The sequence below is a fragment of the Leucoraja erinacea genome, chromosome 18 (genome assembly GCF_028641065.1).
Source record: "Leucoraja erinacea ecotype New England chromosome 18, Leri_hhj_1, whole genome shotgun sequence".
NCBI lineage: Eukaryota > Metazoa > Chordata > Chondrichthyes > Rajiformes > Rajidae > Leucoraja > Leucoraja erinaceus.
Window position 1 is genome coordinate 30,979,379 of NC_073394.1, and position 20,631 is coordinate 31,000,009.

The window sequence follows — 20,631 nt, forward strand, 5'->3', positions numbered from 1 at the left end:
CGTCAAGTCTGTAGCGTTGTGTGTACTGATTTGTGTGCCAAGTCTGTAGCGCTGTGCATTGCTTTACGTGCCAGTCTGCGGCTGATAGCGCTTTGGTCCCAAGGGGAGGGGGCTTGCTGGGATGCAGTCTCCTCTCATTGGTTATAGTTTGAATTTGGGAGCAGCGCTATTGGCCAGGACATACCGGCGGTTACTTCTTACCTGTATAAAGGCAGGCACCAGTAAGCCAGAAGTTAGTTCAAGTTCATGTATGAGAGGGGTTCACCGATGGACAGAGAGATAGAGAGAGGTGTGCTGTTGTAAAACTGGACCCTGCGCATACCAAGACAAGTATTGTTTTTGTCCTCTCTTGCCAATCAAACTGGTTTACAACTAAACAGACGAGAGTGCCTTTTTTCTATTCTACTAGTCAGATCCTTGAACCTGTCTCTTGCAACACGTGGGTTCAATTCTAACCACCGGTGCTGTCAGTGTGGTTTAACAATCTCCTTGTAAATATATGAATTTCCTCCCACACTGTGTGTTTAGTTTTGTTTAGAGATACAGCACAGAAGTTTACAATTTACACTTATACCAAGCCAATTAATCTACAAACCTGTATGTCTTCGGAGTGTGGGAGGAAACCGAAGATTTCGGCAAAAAACCACATGGTCACGGGAGAATGTACTAACTCTGTACAGATAGCACCCGAAGTTGGGTTTGAACCTGGGTCTCCGGCACTGTATGCGCTGTAATACCCAGTGTGATTAGTGTGCGACTCCAAGGCTCGATGAAAAAGAATGCAGCAGCTGGAATTATGCCAGTCATAAAATTCTCGAGCTGCTCAGCAGATCAACCAGCAGCTGCTGAGAGAAGACATGGTTAACCATTTCACACTGATAACTTTTCTTCATTTCTGAAATGTTCCTTCCATGTTAGTTGAGTTCGTGGAGCGACTCTGTATTTAATCATTCTGTTATATTTGATTGTTAAATAATAAATCCCAAATCCATTCTGCTTAGAACAGTCACACACAAAAACAGACAGATTCTAATCTTTATACCATTGGCCCATTCGATCTAAACAGAACAGAAAAAACGATATTTCTGCACAACAGTGACCTGATTTTCATAACAAGCTGCTGGCTCTAACAGCCAGGTGAAATGTATTTACTGAATTGAAAGGTTAAAAGTTAATGTGTAATTCCGGAAAACTTTAAGGAATTCTGCAGAGTGCAAGCGAAGTTATTGGAATTCTGTACAATGATAAGTAATTAGAAGGGAATGGTCTACTGCATATCCATAAAATGGGAAGAATTTAGGTCACTGGATCTCCGTACAGTGATTTGCAGATGGCCTCAATTGCATGCACTGTAAGGTAAAGGTAATTTTGTTTGTCTTGTTGTATTTTCTATTAGCAGAGCTATGAAATCAACTGTATCACATCAAAGTAAAACCATCAGGAATTTTCAGATCAATTAACTGAATTCACTCAGCAAGTAAGAATCAGACATGTGGGGTGGGAGATTGCAACCTTCACGTGGTCCACGCTGTTTCGACTAATGCAATCAACCCGACGTGCACAGACAAATAGAACAAGTTGGGACTATAATTACAACTTTAGGCTGCGCACGCCATACGTAAGAAAAAGACCAGACATGTGACATTTTACTCGTGAATTAATTGCAGACTTTTTCAAACTAATAATCATGGAGATTAACATTCAAAAGTTACTTGCACAAAGTATCCCTTAATTTTATTATTTTTCTTTAAATATCAAGATATAATAACATTTATTTTTCTGCATACAAAATCCTCAATTATTTCTCACAATGGCCACCAATTTACCTTCCCTCTCGATCAAGAGGAACCACAAGCACACCTAGAGTAATTTCATCAGGGTGCAGGTCATGTCTCGTGATTCATAGTGTTGAAATATTAGTCAATATACAGGAGGCCATGTGAGGTATAAAATCTATAGGCCAGTCAGAAGTCGCTAGGCCCAGAAACGGCCCATTAGGAACGTCAGTCTGCAGCATACAAGATTTGGTTGGAACCCAAAACTTTAACAGTGACAAATTGCACATCATCTTCCCCACACTGCAACTATGGGTTATCACAGTCACTGTTGAGAGACCTCAAATGATTAAACCCAGGTAGCAGCCATGGCTCGGTGAAGTTTGAAGGGAAATTGTCTGCTGAGCACCTTTTTGGGTACCTCTTTGGTTGAAAGTGGTTGGCTATACCTGACCTTTAGGTTTCCCTGTGAACCAAAAATTGGGACGCTAGAGGAGATAGAAAGAGGTATAGGGATATGCGACCATGAAATCATAACGTTAAGAATAAATATAAGTATTTGTAAAATCTGAAAACGAGGACTTTCTTTCTCCGTACAATCTAAAGGAAACAACAGAAAAACTCAGTGGCGATAAGTTCCATGACTTGCTGAGTGTGAGTCCCGTGTTAATGGGCTGGACACTGGTTTCACGTCTTACTCTTGTGCCTCGTGTGCAGAATGAAGATAAAGAGTGTGTGGAACCAGTGTTGCACCCTTCATCCCTTTGGTTTTGGAAGAACTGGTTGGGGTAAAATTGTCTCCTATGAATTCCTGACCTGTTCTGCTCATAGGAAAGCAGAAAAAAAAACCTTGCAAAAAGCACATGATTAAAATAGAATTTCATCAAAGGTAACAACCAGAAGAAGCATCAATTAACCCGATGACAACCTCAAGTTATCCCCTCCATGCCCTCTCCTCTCATTGGCACTCAGTTTAATTAAGATTATTACAAATTACTCCCCGTAACAATCCTGACATCGGGATAACTCTGTAAGTGAGTTAACATTCCTACTTTTCCACCCTGGGTTAGAAATATTTTCGTTCTGCACAGGTTTACAAGAAGGACCGGGGAAGGAGTACTATTGAATTTGGGGCTGATTCAATAACTCCGTCAAAGACCTAGTCGAGGCACGATAAACCAAAAAGGGTCCCATGATTGCAGAATAGCACCAGCCTCTGATTTACTAGGGGTTCCACGCTAGAGAATCGCCTTGCAGCTGCTGACCGTTCTGGCACTATGATTTGGCAGATATGTGACATATGTACCCTCTTTGGCAGCATTGGGGAAAAGTCCTTGCTTTAGCTCAGGGGATCCAGTGAAGAATGCTACTCCAATGCACTCTCCACTAGATGAAAGGCACTACTGTAGAATTCCTATTGAAAGTGAAGCCATTTTAGCAAGGAGGTGAGAGCATAAGGGTCCGAAGATAGGCATGGGGAATATAGATTCATGGTAAATCAGTGCAATTATCTGCCCTTTTTCTGTCCACCCAAATACACTTCCATTCCACTCAACGGGACCAAACTTCAATGGGACAGAAAGCAAGGAGCTAATTGCATGATGCTAACACCCAAAACCAATTTCTACTGCAGTGTTTCTAGAATTTGGATATAAGAAACAGTATCAAAAGTTACAGCGAAGGAATGTTCTTTTTTTTTTTAAACTTATGAAAATGATCTTTTCTTTTAGTCAGTTAAAACATTTTCTGTTTTTTTCCCTCCCACTCTCCCAACTGGCCTCGCTGCCTACAGTACGGCCAAATGGTCCAACACAGTAAGTCCAACACAGTGTGCGCAGTGCGTTAGCAGGTTGGTATCTGATGTGTGCAGGGACGGGCAGAAACACTGGGACGGACTCGGGTCTGCTCTGGATAGCCTGCCGACACAAGCTGTCAGTCAGGAGTTGATCCGAGGCTTGCTCTAATGTAGCTCACAGCTGTTAATTACAAATAGTCTGCTGCACTACTGGATCCAATTTCCCTGCAAAACAAAAAAAATTGAAAAAAAAATTACTAAAATCTACTGGCTCGGGACAAGAACAGCTCATTAGTAAATGCTGCACAGTTTTCAATGTTAGAGTCGCTTATTGCCTGTCATCTCACTAAAATAATTCTTCTGCAGTCAAGTTCCCTGAGACTTTATCTTGCTGGTTTTACCTTGTACTAAACGTTATTCCCTTATCATGTATCTATATATTGTAAATAGATCAATTTTAATCATGTACTGTCTTTCTGCTGACTGGTTAGCACGCAACAAAAGCTTTTCACTGTCCCTCGGTCCACATGACAATAAACTGGGACACTTTGTGATGTCACTCATCCCCTCTTGGAACGGCTAGCTGAGACCTTCTAGCAAGAACAGCTAAGAATAGTTGATACAGAAAGTGCAAGAGCAGGTGTCTCCCTCATTCACCTCCACCATTTCCAAGAAAAGACCTGGAATTTGCACCACACCAGAATAGCCATGGTGGAACAAGGATTGGCTGCAAAGTGCAAGAACAGTTGTGTGTGACGTGGTGGGAAGTGGATGGTGGGTGCAGGAAGTATTTTTTTGGTAGATGTCTCTTTCTGTGGAGCAGGGAGTTGTTTTTCTGTTGAGTTAATGCACATTACACAACAGATGTATAAAAGCAAAGTACGGCAGATTCTGGATATCTGAAATAAAAACAAACACTATAAATCCTCGGTAGGTCAGGCAGTACCTTTGGAGAGAGAAACAGTTAATGTTTCAGGTCAATTACCTGGGGTTTAGATTTTCTACATTACAACAGCAACTTCAATGGGCACAAAAGCTCTTTCAGACAAATTGTATCCGTGAATAATCTATATATATATATAAAACTCAAATCAGTCCGCCTGCAGTACGGATCCCTTCCTGCCTTTCGATTCGTTGACGGCTGCTCCTTCCTCAGCTTCCAACACACTTCGAAACAATGTTGCAAGACAGGAACACTGAACTTTTCACTGCTGCAGCAGGCAGGGATTTTTTTTAAAGAGGCAGGGCAGTGCTGGAATCTTACTTTTGAGAACGGCTTCAGTTCCATTGGAGGAGACGGGTGCATGGTGGAATATTGGGTTGGGGGAATCACACCATTGGGGGAGCAGACCCAACGGGTCTGCACTTGGTCTAGTAACATATAAATGCGAGTCTTTTTTTCTATAGCAATGAAGCCGTCAGGTCAGTAAAGCGTATCCCAACAGTGTTTAGTCAAATGTATTTTAAACAAACCAGTGGAGGAGGCCAGTGATTAGCAAAACAGACTTTGGCTTCTCCTTTACCGTGACGTCATAATCAGTAGCATCCTAAAGAACTTCTACTGAGGGGAAAAAATACAAATTATTCACCTACGATTTGTGGTGATCTAACCCATGAAGTGGGAATCGCAGGGCAAGCCTTGCTCATGTGAAATAAAGTACAGCCATTGCTTCTTCCCAGGATGAACAGTGGAAATGTTTTCTTTACTGAAAGGTTTGATCAGATAGGCTTAATCTTAAAGGCCTTCTTACCAGGTTGCCGTTGTGCCCTTTCTCTTCTGAACAACAATAATGTTTGTGGCTAGGCCCTATAGTGATAAGTGTTTGGAGCAACCTCTCCCTCCATGGATAAATATTACAAGCATGAGTTTTAGCTTGAATCCCAAGCAGATTAGCTCCTGGTGTACTCATTGAGGGTTCTGGTGAATGTTGTAACACAAAGGGTCTTTGAGGGGAAGTACATTGTATTTTGAATGTGGCATCAAGGTAGAAAAGGAGGTCTAGAAGGCTTTTGGCACATTGGCCTTCATCAGTCGGGGTATTTGGTATAGAAGTTGGGATGTTATAATTCAGTTGTACTGGATATTCGTGATGCCACATTTGGAGTATTGTGTTCAGTTTTGGTCATCCTACTATAGGAAAGACGGTTTTTTTAGCTGGAAGGAGTGCAGAGAAGATTTGCAAAGATATTGCCAGGATTTGAGGATCTGAGCTTTAGGGAGAGCTGAGCAGGCTAGGACTTTATTTCTCAGTGCACAGGAGGATGAGGGGTGATCTTATGGAGGTGTATAAGATCATGAGGAAAATAGATAGGGTAGATGCCCAGTCTTTTACCCAGAGTAGTGGAATAGAGAACCACTTAAACCGACCATAGGATGGCGGTTTAAGGTGAGAGTAGAAAGATTTAATAGGGATCTGAGGAGTAGCTTCTTCCACATAGGTGGATATATGGAACAAGCTGCTGGAAGGGGTAGTTGAGGCAGGTACTATTTAAAGGACATTTGGTCAGGTGCATGGATTGGAAAGGTTTAGAGGAATATGGGACAGGCGTGGACAGATGGGACACCTTGGTCGGCATGGGCAAGTTGGTCCAAAGGGCTTGTTTCCCTGCTGTACGACTCTATCCCATTGGAAATATGGGGTAGTAGGATAGGATATGATAACACAGTGCTCCAGAAGCATGCAAGATTGCACTTGGCAGAACTGCTGATCATTGTAGTCTGTCCGTAGTGCATACCTTCCACCACACCCTCAGTTTCAATCTGTTTGTGGGGAGTTTGTTACAATTCAGCAAAGAAATAATTACAGCAGCTCCACACAATCCGTTGAATGCAATGGGAAGCATTTTATTTCTAAATAGCTGCTATAACATGTTAGCTGGATATTTTTGACCACACTCTCCATTATCTCGCATGGCAGTTACTTTGTATTACAAAACTTCTAATTCGGCAAAGTGGAAATATTAACATACTATTGTTGGAAACAGTAATGTCCCCACACATCACCCCTATCGCAATGCCCAATTTATCCAAGCCACCTCAGTGGTTATTTTTATTTGTTGATAATACCCACAGCACGTGTATAAAAATAGGATGCTTCTTTAGTATTTGCATAATGTGATTTTTAAATTTCCATTCACACAGTTCACCTTCTCACATGCACATCTGCCTCTCAAGCTTTGTGCCATTTTACTCATGGAAGTGAGGGTCACATGATGCAGACATGAGTGAAGCATCCTGTACATAATCCAAAACCGCAAACCGCAGCCATTTACAGTGTGCTGATGAACACAGGGCAAACAATGAGTTTAGTTAGAACAGTCAGGAACTTGGTATTTTCAGCTGCAAACAAATTATGAATAGTGAGCATCAGGGAGAGCAAATTGAGGAAAACTGCATGTGGAGCAAGGAACAAGGTGATGTTAAGGAGATGGTGAGAAGAAATAGCCACGTTTTTACGATCTTATTTCAAGAGCAGAAAAGAATGAAAATTGCTGTAGATTCAGTGCTTTTGGTCAGATTTGGATTAAGATTGGTGAGAAAGTATGAGAAAGGTGAAACAGATGTTAATCAGTGCAGAATGAAAACCGGTGCATTAAACAGTGAGGAACAGAATTAGGGTAATGGATAATTCAGTATTAATACCAAAGCATAGAGTAAAGAACATCAAAGCATTGAAGATAATGAAGAGTGTGGAGTACGTAGCAAGTTACATGGCAAAGACAGTAAGGAGCATATGAATATAAGTACAGTGTTGAAAGTTGTTTAAGAATAGCAATTCATACACAAACATTCATACAGGGACACAATGGGAAACATTCACACATTGTCCACGTGTGCGCACACGTGTACACACATGCAAACATGCAAATACACACATACGCAGAAATATTGAACAATTAAGGCTTGCAAAATAGAACTATCTCTCTACCAAAGGGCTAGTTAAAGAAGTGGTCCAGTTACAAAGATTTTACTGTGATTACAGTCGCTGATGCCCACCTCTCATGATGTGCTTTCTCTTGGACAAACTTCCTGCGGTCAGTCTTATTGGAGTTGATCACCTCCATTTGGGCATTGCTTAGGTATTTGGATGCCTCTTGTGACCAGGCGATGTAATCATTTGACCTGTCGTGTGACCTCTTCTCTCTTGTATCCCTAGGTGGCGGTTCCCTGCCCTCTGCTGGGAAGAGAGTGGAATAATGATCTTCCAGGGACGACCCCTCGTCATAAAACAGCAGGCTCCTGGAACGAACTAGGAAAATGAATAAGTGATTAATTAGCAGGCTGAGTGATCCCGTGTTGTATATTTAGACAGCTCCCAAGAGATAGTTCAGCCAGACTGCAAAGGCTAGATGTTCTACCTTGACTACAAAAGGACATCAACTGAGATGGTCAGTATGAAGGGATTTAGATTAAAAGTGGAACGACATATCACGAACCAGTGGATATGCTGTGGGACTCAATAGATTTTGGTAGCTTAGGTTGCCAAGGATTTTGGGATTTGGGTTCAATGAGTAGAACTTGGCTACAAATCAGATATGAATGATTGACAAACTCAATGGATTGAATAACCTACTCCTCTTCCAATAATAGGTCCTAATGGAGAACCATCAATGGGGAGAAAACAGCCCATTAATGGTCTACAAGCAACAATCAAAAATGCTACAGCTTGATGTTAAATGGCTATGAACACTGCAGAGCAAATTTTACTTGGAATGTCACACATTCTGTCTTCAAACTATCACTTTCAGCCAGTTAGTGATGCATTCACTGTACCTCAGCATTGTTAGTGCCGAATCAGAAAGGTGTTCCTCACCTCAAGGAGAGTCCCTGGACAGAAAGGGCAGTGAGAGAAAGAGAAGGGGCCTTTGTCTAACCATCTACCTATCCACCACCTCCCCCCCCCCTCACCTATATCCACCTGCCACTTGTCAACTTGTCAGCCTTAGCCCTGCTCTCATCTCCTGACCTCAAAACATCACCTTTCCATGTTCTCCAGAAATGCTGCCTGACTCGCTGAGTTACTCCAGCAGTTTTTTTTTTGTAAACCAGCATCTGCACTTCTTTTTGACCCCCTCACCGCTTGGTTTGCTTTCTTTTCCTGCCAAAATGGCAATTGCACATTTTCCCACACTATAAATCCATTAGCAAGATCTTTGCCCACTAACTTTCTAACCAGCCCGCCTACATCCTTTATATACGTTACGACCAGCAGAGGGCGCCGCACAGATCCTTTCGGAGCTGCACTGGTCACTGACCTCCAAGCTGAGCATTGTCTTTCCACAAAACTCTGTCTTCAATCAGTAAACCAGTTCTGAGCCATACGACCAAGTCATTGCTAATCATAGAAAATAGGTGCAGGAGGAGGCCATTCGGCCCTTCGAGCCAGCATCGCCATTCATTGTGATCATGGCTGATCGTCCCAAATCAATAACCCATGCCTGCCTTCTGCCCTGTGCATGTTAATCTTCTGAGGCAGCCTACCATGGGGTTTTTATCAAATGCCTTACTAAAATCATGTCGACAATTCATATTGGCTCTGTTGATGGCTGAGGCTGGAAAAGGACTTTACTGTTATATCTAAAAGGCAATTAGTGCAACAAGGCAGCTAGTTCATGCACAACAAGTTCCCAAGGAAATAAAACGATTGCAAGCTGAAGACTTGGCGTGTGACTATATAATATACAGGAAAATACTGAAGCATTGGAGGTCTGAGGTATATGAAGGAAAGCAGCTCAAGGATGGCCTAAGCCATGCAATGAAAACCCTTGTCTGAAACATTGTCTGTTTTCCAGTCGGACCTGATGAATATTTCCAGATTTTTCATTATGAATACGAAAATATATTCGGAAGGAGCAAGAGACCTTGTGCCGTTACCAGGACAACACCATTACATCCCAGTGTACCAATGATTTTTGGGACAATTAAGGGAATTACAGAAACATTTTTGCCGCTGCTGGCGAAACGTGCAGACTATTTAACATCCTTAATAATTGGAGGTTCAAAACTGGGCAATTTAGTTATTTGAAATTGATTGGAGTCTAAATGCAGCTCAGTTGGAGTTAGAGTATATTCTGACGGAATGAGAAACCCAAAACCCTTAACTATGGGTTTGCCAAATCCTGAAGCAAAACCTTGGACATTATTTGAGCAACCAGATCCAGGCACGTTTCTGCAGCGATATTTACAAGAGTAAAACTTAAAACTAGCACATTTTTGTCACCAACCCACCATCACATTTTCCCAGTGTCACCCTTTTCCTCCTTCTGCCGAGACTGCCCGCCGCAACTGCTTTGCTCATTCATCCCTTCCCAACCTAACCACCCCTTCCCCAGGTAGCAACCCCGCATGAGATCTAACACTTGTCCCGATACTTCCTCCCTCACCTCCATCCAGGGACCCCAAAAGTCTTTCCAGGTGAGACAGAGGTTGGCATGCACCTCCTCAACCCTCATCCACTGGATGCAGTGTTCCCGTTGTGGCCTCCTGTAAATCGGTGAGACCAAGCGCAGACTCGGTGACCATTTCATCGAACAAGTGCTCGGTTCGCCAAGGCCGACAGGAGCTCCTGGTTGCTTGCCATTTTAACTTAACTTTCCATTCCCATACTGACCTTTCTGTCCTGGACCTCCCGCATTGTCAGAGTGAGGCCACAGACTAACTGGAAGAACAACACCTCATATGCCAGTCAGGTAGCTAACAACTCAACAACATTGAAATCTATAATTTGGGTTAACCACATGGACCACCCCTCCCCCTCCCCCCTCTCTAAAATCACCCCCCCCCTCTAAACATCCCCTTCCCCTATGCCCCACCTGGACGCCTGGAAGTTTGACCTATTTCGCCCCTCCCCTTCCACTTCCATTCCTTCCTCTAGCTTCACAATTTGCATCTCTTTCAATCCTATTGTCTTTTCATCTCTTGCTTTGTGCACCATCTGCCTATCAATATCCCCCCTCATCTGCAGCAACCTATTACGGGCCCGGGGCGCGCGGCAGACCCGGTGGGCGGCGCGGCTGGCCAGCAGCGGGCCTCTGCAGTCTGTCCGCGTTTTATTTTTTCTGTGTCTGTTTTTAATGTAGTTTTTGTTATTTTTTGTTGGGGGTGTGTGTGTGGGGGGTGGGGGGGGGGGTGGGAGGGGGGGGGGAAACTTTTTAAATCTCTCCCTGCACTGGAGACCCGATCTTTTCTCGTCGGGTTTCCGTTGTCGTTGGGGCCGCAACGAGGAGCGGCCTCCAACAGGAAGAAGCCAGGGACTCTGGTGCTACAACTCACTGTCGCCGTCGCGGGGCTGGCCGAGTCCGGAACGGGTGGAGCGGTGGAGGAGCGCTGCTGCTGCTGCTGCTGCTGCTACCGGAGAGTCGGAGGCTCCAACGACAGGTCTGTGGACGGCGGCACCGGGAGCCCGCGGCTCCCTGGAGGGAGACCGCTTCTCAGGGCTCTCGCAACGGCGACTTCCCCCGCCCGAGTTGTGGGGTCGAAGAGCTCCAGAAGCGGGGCCTGACACCACTGCCCCGCGCGGCTTGGAATGGCCGCGGGACTCTGCGAGCGCACACCGGGGGCTCTAACACCAAGACCTCGCACCACCCGGCGTGGCTTAAATGGCCGCAGGAGAATTGCCATCGCCAGCCGGGGGCTTTGACTTTGACTCTGACATCGGGGGGGGAGAGTGCAGTGGAGAGATAAGTTTATTTGGCCTTCCATCACAGCGATGTGATGGATGTTTATGTAAATTATGTTGTGTCTTGGGTCTATGTGTTTGTATGTATGGCTGCAGAAACGGCATTTCGTTTGGACCTCAAGGGGTCCAAATGACAATAAATGTATCTTATCTTATCTTATCTATTACCTGCCAGGTTTTGTCCTGCCCCTCCTCTCTTCCAGCTTCTTCTTCCACCCCAGCCCCCCATCCCCCTCCCTTGAACAATCAGTCTGAGGAATGGTCCCAACCCAAAACATCGCATATCCATCTTCTCCAGAAATGCTGCCTGACCTGCTGAGTTACTCCAGCACAATGTCTTTACTTTAGACTGATGTTCCACACACGGCCCCACTTTGCTCTGGGTTGAATCCTTCCAAACACAAACAGCTCCAGTTGGACCAACTCTGAGATTTGATTGGCTTTTTCCACAAACAATCTAGCCTTGGTATACGTTTACCTATTTCCATAAAATACAGTTACGTGGATGGATAACTCTAACCATGGATATGTGATGAACTTGTGCAAAATTATTTTCCTTTTATATGCACTCCTGGTAATGAACGTTTTGAGCCCATGTTGCAAAAGGTCTGGTTCCATGCTGGCAATATTTGACCAGCACACAACCCATGAGAGCCCATTTGCTCACAAGCAGAGGTGATGGATAAAGGGAAGGAAATTGGGAACAGTGTGCAACAGTACTCACTCTGACTTGTGGTATAGGCATCAGGAGCAGACAATGGAGCTGTTTTGACTGTCTGGGAGCCGGTTGAAAATTCTGGGAGACAAGGCATAAAGGAACCCAAGACAAGGACAAAACAGACCACCACCACCTGTAATGACAAACAAAACAAAACAAGACAAATTAAAATGGCATGCACAAAACCTCTGTTTTTGTGGAAGGGAACAGATTGCCGATAGATTTGCAATCTGGAGTGCACTTGGTTTGAGATGGGAAAACACTGGATTGCTCTTGCACTGTTCCATCATGGACAGTTTTTTTAAGGACAGGTTTACTGGTACAATGTAGATAGACGTAAAATGCTGGAGTAACTCAGCAGGGCAGGCAGCATCTCTGGAGAGAAGGAATTGGAGATGTTTTGGGTCGAGACCCCTCTTCAGGATGAAAGTCAGGGGAGGGTCGAAACCGAAATATGGAAGGGTAAGCTTTGATTTGTCATTTCACACCTGACCCTTCCATATCTCTATGTTTCCCTCTCCCCTGACTCTGAAGAAGGGTCTCAGTCTGATATGTCAACCATTCCTTCTCCAGAGATGCTGCCTGTCCCACTGAGTTACTCCAGCATTTTGTGTCTATCTTCAGTGTAAACCAGCATCTGCGGTTACTTCCCACACATACTGGCACAATGTGTTTACTGGTACAATTCCATTGGATTTTGTAATTTCAGATGTGCCCTTGTGTTTATGGGCAATGATATACAATTCTTTCATTTGCTCCCACATTTTTTCTTTTAAACACTACTTACTCTCCCATTGAGTCAGAAATCACTGATTTGTTGCAATTGGATTCCACCATTTTCTTGGGTACAGTTTGTTCCTGCTTTACATCCTGTGCCAGGGAATATACCAGGCAGCAGCCAAGATTTACTGGTTGGTGAAATTCACTTCTAGGTTTCTGAATGTATGAAGTCTGTCTGCACAATCCTAGACCAAAATTATACGCATCGCCCAAGATTTACTGCCCTTCGCATTGCACGAGAACATCTCAGTGGCAGAAAATACAGGTGACAATGGCAATTCCCCCTCCATTCCCCACTCTGGGGTTATTGATACTCTCTTTGTAATTCCCTCCATATTCTTCACCTTATGGTTATCAACGCTCCCTTTTCATGCTTGTTCTTACCATCAGGCAGGTTCCTGTTTGCGTTGATGCTATCCGGCAGGGCCGAGGCACTTTCCCAGCTACCAACGCCTGCAGCTTCTGTAGCTGTTGCAATAAAGTCCTGAAACAAGAGACAACCTTCACTAATGTAGCATTTTACCACTTGCACTGCGGGCCTTTCACCTACTGCTAGCAGGTCCTGCTGCACTTGCAGAACACCTCCCGCCTCTCAGTTCAAAACTCCTTTCCCTGGATAGACACAAATTGCTGGAGTAACTCAGCGGGACAGGCAGTGTCTCTGGAAAGAAGGAATGGGTGACATTTCAGGTCGAGACGCTTCTTCAGACCTGAAACATCACCCATTCCTTCTCTCCAAAGAGGGTACCTGTTCCTGCTTGTGTTACTCCAGCATTTTGTGCCTATCTTCCGTGTAAACCAGCATCTGCAGTTCCTTCCTACTCCTCTGCCAACTTATCTTTAAATCAACTCGCACTTCTTAGCTTGTAGGATGGAACTGCAGATGCTGAAGATAGACACACAATGCTGGAGTAACTCAGCGGGACAGGCAGCATCTCTGGATAGAAGGAATGGGTGACGTTTCGGAGTCTGAAGAAAGGTCTCCACCCAAAACGTCACCTATTCCTTCAATCCAGTGATTCAGATTCAGATTCAGATTCAATTTTAATTGTCATTGTCAGTGTACAGTACAGAGACAACGAAATGCATTAAGACAAGATGCTGCCTGCCTCGCTGAGTTACTCCAGCATTTTGTGTCTATCTTCTTGGGGTTGGTTCCTGTTAACTTAGCATTTGCCAGTCTGACAACTCAGCAGCATTGGTGAAGAAAAACATTACCTGAACACCTTATCCCAGTAGATGGCAGTCTACTGGCATGTTGACAATTTTCAGTGAAGGTGTATATGCCTGTTGAGGTTGTCTGTTAATTAACCTGGTTGGAATTTTGACAGATATAATTTCCTTCACTGCCTTTTGTGTTACTGGTTATGGGGAATAATCAGAATTGTCAATGGAACCCAGTGATTATTGACTTCAATCATGATACCTCCTAGCCAAATGGAAACAAGCCCATTTTTGATCATTCCCATCTTTTCAACTTGCTTTTGTGACAAGTAACTGGAAGGTCTGAATTGGAGAACAAATATTATCCGACAAAGACGGGTGGAAGCAATTATCAGCAGATTAAAGAGCAGTATTGTCCAGATTCCCAGTGTAATGGCAGGAATTTTTACCGAAAATCTGGCACTAGGCACTTGGGTGACATGCAAGCGCAACTGTTAGCACAATGACCTCACCACTCCGAGAACCAGCTTACACAGTTCAAATCCTCATCCTCAATGAAGGAACTTGGTGCAGTCGAAGATTGGCCATTGGATTCCATAGGATGGATTCTATCTAGGCTTTCAAGCAGAATGGTAGCTGATGAAACAGTGACCATGGTCTATGCAGCTGCACCCGACAGGTGCCTGTAATCAAATGCTGCCTCCCCTTCCTTGGTAAAGTGCTGATGCACCTCCGACCTGGGGAGTCCCGAACCAGGGGCCACAGTTTGAGAATAAGGGGTAAGCCATTTAGAACAGAGATGAGGAAACACTTTTTCCACACAGAGAGTCGTGAGTCTGTGGAATTCTCTGCCTCAGAGGGTGGAGGCCGGTTCTCTGGATACTTTCAAGAGAGAGATAGAGAGGGGTCTTAAAGATAGCATAGTCAGGGGATATGGGGAGAAGGCAAGAACGGGGTACTGATTGGGGATGATCAGCCATGATCACATTGAATGGCGGTGCTGGCTCGAAGGGCTGAATGGCCTACTTCTGCACCTATTACCATATAACCATATAACAATTACAGCATGGAAACAGGCCATCTCGACCCTTCTAGTCCGTGCCGAACACGTATTCTCCCCTAGTCCCATATACCTGCGCTCAGACCATAACCCTCCATTCCTTTCTTGTCCATATAACTATCCAATTTATTTTTAAATGATAAAAACGAACCTGCCTCCACCACCTTCACTGGAAGCTCATTCCACACAGCCACCACTCTCTGAGTAAAGAAGTTCCCCCTCATGTTACCCCTAAACTTCTGTCCCTTAATTCTCAAGTCATGTCCCCTTGTTTGCATCTTCCCTCCTCTCATTGGGAAAAGCTTATCCACGTCAACTCTGTCTATCCCTCTCATCATTTTAAAGACCTCTATCAAGTCCCCCCTTAACCTTCTGCGCTCCAAAGAATAAAGCCCTAACTTGTTCAACCTTTCTCTGTAACTGTAGACCTATTGTCTATTGTCTATTGCTCCCTCTGAAAGGCAGAGGCATGCTGGTTTTGTAAAGTGCTGGAAGTACTCAAAGCCTAAACATGCACCAAATTGAAGATCCACACCCTCTCCAACAGACAAATTCTCGTTAAAGTATTGTGAGCCATGAAATGTCACCCCGACTTTTTCGTAGCAGATCCCAAACCTAGGACCTCTGCCCCCTCGATGGGACACGGGAATGCCACAAACTGTGACTCTGCTTTCAAGATACATACACGCACACTCCAAATGTATATTCCCTATTCCATCTTCAGACTCCTGGAATGTCCCATTTATTTGCTGCAGAGTACTTTCAGCAGAAGCACTGCAGGGGTTCTAGAAGCAAGTTAGTATTATTTTCTCGAGGGCTATTAGGAATGGGTAATACATATAATAAGTTAAAAATGATTAGCTTTCCAATTTCACTGGAAACGGCTGGATTACTCAATGCTGCCAGTAGAGGGAGAACTTGCTCATGTTAACCAGCTCACAATTGTGAATATCAGCTACATGTGACATGGTGCTCTTTTTTGGGAGGCTCAGCAGGATGTGCAGGATGTCACCAACTGCAGCTATGGCTTGGAATTTTGGGAATCAATCTGCTAGATTTTGCAGCTAAGTGTGAACAAAGTAACTCATTGTAGAGGCAAAGTTGCAGTGACAACTCTGACCCCAATTTTTAACTTAACTGCTCAGTGAGAAGAGGATACGAGGTGGTCTGAGCCCTTTGGGAGCTTAGACTGAGTGTGGAATTGGGTGGGCAGTAAATCATGATTCCTATCTCCAGGATTGTGGGATGCCTTAGGTTAAACTTAGACCCTTGTATTGTGAATCTCTTGAAGAGTAGGGGAACAGCTAATGCATTACTTTCGACGGCATGGGACCCTGATGTTGGCGAATTCTTCAGTAAACTCGATAGTGTTATCAACAACTGGCATTTGAAGATCCACACCCGGCACGGCCTAAAATGGCCGTGGGACTTATCATCGCCCGCCTGGGGCTTGGACATCGGGAGAGAAATGGAGAACAGGGGAGAGAAAAGACTTTGCCTTCCAGCACAGTGGGTTCACTGTGATGGATGTTTGTGTGAATTAAATTGTGTGTATGTCTGTAGGAAATTGTCTTTGTTTGTATGGCTGTGGAAACGGAATTTCGTTTGAGCCTCACTGAGGCTCAAATGACAATAACTTGTATTGTATTGTATTGCAAAGAACCTTTGTAAAAAACCTAAGAAAAATGACACGGCAAAGGAGCAAATACACGGAGATATGACTATGTTTAATCACAGAGAATGAGGTAAGGAGCATGGATTGTATAAACACTCACTCACCGGTTTGCATTTTCCAGAGTCTCCACTTTTTTCCAGAGCTCATTGTTCTCTGAGGTGTAAGTCTCCACCCTGGCAAAGAAAAAAAATAACCTGAGCTGCAAGCTCACAGATACAATCCACTCAGAATCCCTACATTTTAAGATCAATCATTCTATTATTTTTAAATATGGGGCACATTTTCTATTCCTACTTTCTGAATGCACTTGCAGCACAGGGACATCCCACCTCAAGTATAAGCGAGACCTGCCTGCGTAGGCAAGACTCTCTGTCTTCAGTCCCTTCCAACATTTCTTTCTGTAGCAAAGCCATTCTTATTACCTATAATCTGGTAATATTCCTTGATAAACTGTATTCTATTATGAGATTATAGTTGGTGTGATCTTGAAGCCTGTTTTCTTGATTCAGAGCATCACATTGAGCTGTGGATCTAGATCCTACCATGCTAGTACCCGAGGGATCTTGACAGGAGAAGATATTTCCCGTTATAGGTGAGTCTAGAAATAGGAGTCACTGTGTAACATAAGTAGATGATAATAATTCACACTGTTGCTTAAATGATAAGTGTACAAGCAGGGACAAGAACAGGCCTGGAATTTGCTGAATCCATATCACACTTACTGCTAAGCTCCTGGGGGTGAAATGTTATCGTGGGTAGGTAGGAATGTGGAGTTGAGATTATGATCAGATCAGCCATGTTCTTATTTAATTGCAGAGCAGACTCAAACGGTCGAGTAATGCCACTCCGAAACCTGATTTGTATGTTCTTATGTGGATCCACAGAACGGTGCTTCAAATGCGTGTCAGCTCCAGTTGAATCTGATCATGTTGGGTGTCTGTGGGGCCACCCCAATTTCCATGCACTCCCCTGCTTCATCCTTGTCCATCATAGACCCAGGTGAGGTTTGCTACTGGTGTCACAGGCATGTGATTTGGGGGAAATATGCCACATGGTGGCAGAGGATTGTGCAGGTTTAGTAAATTAGCCAAATTTAATTTTGGACAGATTTCCAGGGTGGGTTTAAGGTTCATGAAGGGATGTAGTGCAGGGTAAAGAAAAGTCTTGTGCAGAAGAACTTTTCTCGTCAGTCTTTCGTCTTTCTAATCAGAATGATGCATGTCCAGGTGCTCTACATAGATGGCCAGTGAACTTTAATTTTAGATCTTTCTTACATCCATGCAACTTCTGCTTTCACATACAATATTAGCCTCAGTGAAAAGTAATGCTTTCAGTCTTCTTTCTTACTCCTGTCCATGCATATATATGCTTATATATATATATATATATATATATTTGTTATTTGATATATATATATACATATATATATATATGTAGATATATATATGGATATATATGGAAATATTTATTATGATATATATATATATATATATATATATATATAGCAGTAGAAAGATCAAAAACACCAGTGTTTGCAGTGAGCTGCAGCAGACACAAATCTTGTCCCAAAAACATGCAGAGTTTGGCAGAACACAATCCGGCCTGCACTGCTTGGGAGCAAACTGACGAAGATGCTGGTGGATGCTCCATTGGTGTCCTGGATCACCAACTACCTGACTGGATGACCACAATATGCCAGGCTACAGAACTGTGTCTCAGACATGGTGGTGAGCAACACGGGCCCACAGGGGACAGTCCTCTCTCCCTTCCTGTTTACCATCTACAGCTCAGACTTCAGATATAACTCCGTCTCCTGCCACCTGCAGACGTTTTCAGATGACTCTGCAATTGTGGGCTGCATCGGTGAGGGGAGGGAAGCTGAATACGGAGGTGTAGTTAACGAATTGTTGAGCGGTGTGAGCCGAATCACCCGCAGCTCAACACCGACAAGACTAAGCAGTTGGTGGTGGACTTTAGGAGGAGAGGAACACCCCTGTCCCCTGTCTCCATCAATGGTGTGGCTGTGCCAGGGAGTACAAATACCTGGGAGTGTACCTAGACAGGAACGCTGAGGCCCTGTAAAAGAAGGGACAGAGCCGGCTGTACATTTTGAGAAGGCTCCGCTCCTTCAACATCTGCAGTGAGATGCTGCAGATGTTCCACCAGTTGGTGGTAGCCAGTGTCATCTTCTTCGCTGCCGTGTGCAGGGGCAGCAGGGCGAAGGCCGCGGACATCAATAGGATCAACAAACTCATCAGGAAGGCTGGCTCCGTCCTGGGTGTGGAGTTGAAATCATGCGAGGAGGTCTTGGAGGGGACGATGCTCCTCAAACTGCGGAGCATCCTGGACAATACAGCTCCCCCCCTCCCCCCCAGTGGCACACTGGTCAACCTGAGGAGTACCTTCAGCAACAGACTGGTTCCACCGAGATGCAGAACAGATTCTTCTTCCCTATGGCTATCAAACTTTACAACTCCTCTCCTTTCTGTCATGGGGTAGATTGAGACTGACTCCCCCTATCTCCCACCTGCCCGCCCCCCTCCGCCCACCTCCCCCCCCCCCCCCCCCCCCCCCCCCCCCCCCCCCCCCCCCCCACCCCCCTCAATCTTTGCACATCCCCAAAGCCTTTCCACTCATCACTTTAATTTTATGATACACGTATTTTATGTTTGTTATGACTGTTGGCAGATTAATTTCCCTGCTGGGATAAGTAAAGTTCTATCGTATCGTATCATAACTCCATACTTTTTCTCTAGACTGTCCACGTATTCCTTCTTCTTCCTCCGGCTCTCTTGGGCAGAAATCTGAAGCAAAAGGAAAGAGGATTCACACAAACCCACAATACTAGGCTTTATTAAATTGTTAACTGGATGAATCTGGGAGTAAGGAGTGATTGTTGGATGTTGACAGTGAATAAACAAGTTATGCCGACTGCCTTCCTCCAAGGAATGAAGTAAGTTACAGGCTGGAATCTAATCAGTAGATTTGATACATGGCAGTAAATGAATGATTAGAATCTAATAAAGTCATTTGGATGGTTTATGTATCGATTATTCGCTACATGAAAGTTAGACATAGGCTGGAAATTAATCGAGCCATTTGGGTTGAGCGTGTATATTGAATAATTGATATGTGTGCGCTAGATTCAGTCTGCAATCTAATTGTGGCATTCAGATAGTTTGTACATCCAATAACCAACAGCTGTAAGTGAATTACAGGCTGGAATGAAATGAGAGGATCAGATGGACCACATTTTTCAAGCCAAAAGCCATGTGGGTCATTGATGTTGAGAACACTCCAGGCAGTGGAGCTGAAATGTCAGCTGTGAGGAAATGAACAGCAGTTTACCAGGCGATAATGTACAAGTGGTCAGCTGGAAGCAATAAGCAGTCTGAATGACAGCTTACATTGGGTAATAACAATCAATGTGTATTATATGTCAGATAATTAAGTTTAGATATTAAAAAGGTAATGACCACAATTGTTCATTATTTTACTATTGCATTACAGTGTCTCATTATAAAACACTGAAAAGTTCAACCTACAAGAGAGATGTATGTTAGAGTGTGGCGTACATTTGGATTTAAGATTAATATAAATGACCAGGCAGGAAACATGCAGGATTAGAAGGAATTATAAAGTTGTATGCATTAAATTTAAGGAGTGCAAAATCAGAAATAAAGGTAAGCAAATTTTGCATCCAATCCCATCAATTCCCCAATGGGCTGGTTTGTAAAATTACACCCTGTATATTATGTCACTACAGTCTGTGGAGTGTAATAATATCATAGATTCATGCAGTATGAAAATAGGCCATTTGGCCTGCCACATCTTTGCTTGCCTATTTTGCAATTAATGGTGGCCACCCCTAACCTCAGAGATTCAGTGATCTCTGCAATGTGTATAACCCTTCCCCAAGGTTATCTTGATTCTGTTTCTCACCCTAAAAGGAGCATTGGCATAGTGCAAAAGTGATATCATTTCG

The 20,631-nt window shown here is 44.0% G+C and overlaps 1 protein-coding gene across 3 annotated transcripts in view; it reads right to left on the reverse strand.

The window, feature by feature from the left end:
• Nucleotides 1–1,708: 1,708 nt before the first annotated feature.
• The window catches only part of creb3l1 (cAMP responsive element binding protein 3-like 1), a 134,200-nt gene continuing 115,277 nt past the window's right edge, over nucleotides 1,709–20,631 (reverse strand). For 2 of the 3 annotated variants that reach the window (XM_055649726.1, XM_055649727.1), the window contains exons 7-11: nucleotides 19,392–19,450; nucleotides 16,751–16,819; nucleotides 13,132–13,231; nucleotides 11,974–12,100; nucleotides 6,395–7,820 (exon numbers count right to left, since the gene is read on the reverse strand). In XM_055649726.1, coding sequence (XP_055505701.1) covers nucleotides 7,528–7,820; nucleotides 11,974–12,100; nucleotides 13,132–13,231; nucleotides 16,751–16,819; nucleotides 19,392–19,450 — 648 coding nt within the window. In that variant the 3' untranslated portion in view covers nucleotides 6,395–7,527. Of the gene's footprint in view, nucleotides 3,796–6,394; nucleotides 7,821–11,973; nucleotides 12,101–13,131; nucleotides 13,232–16,750; nucleotides 16,820–19,391; nucleotides 19,451–20,631 lie in introns of those variants that run through there. The other variant, XM_055649728.1, reaches the window with a different exon arrangement.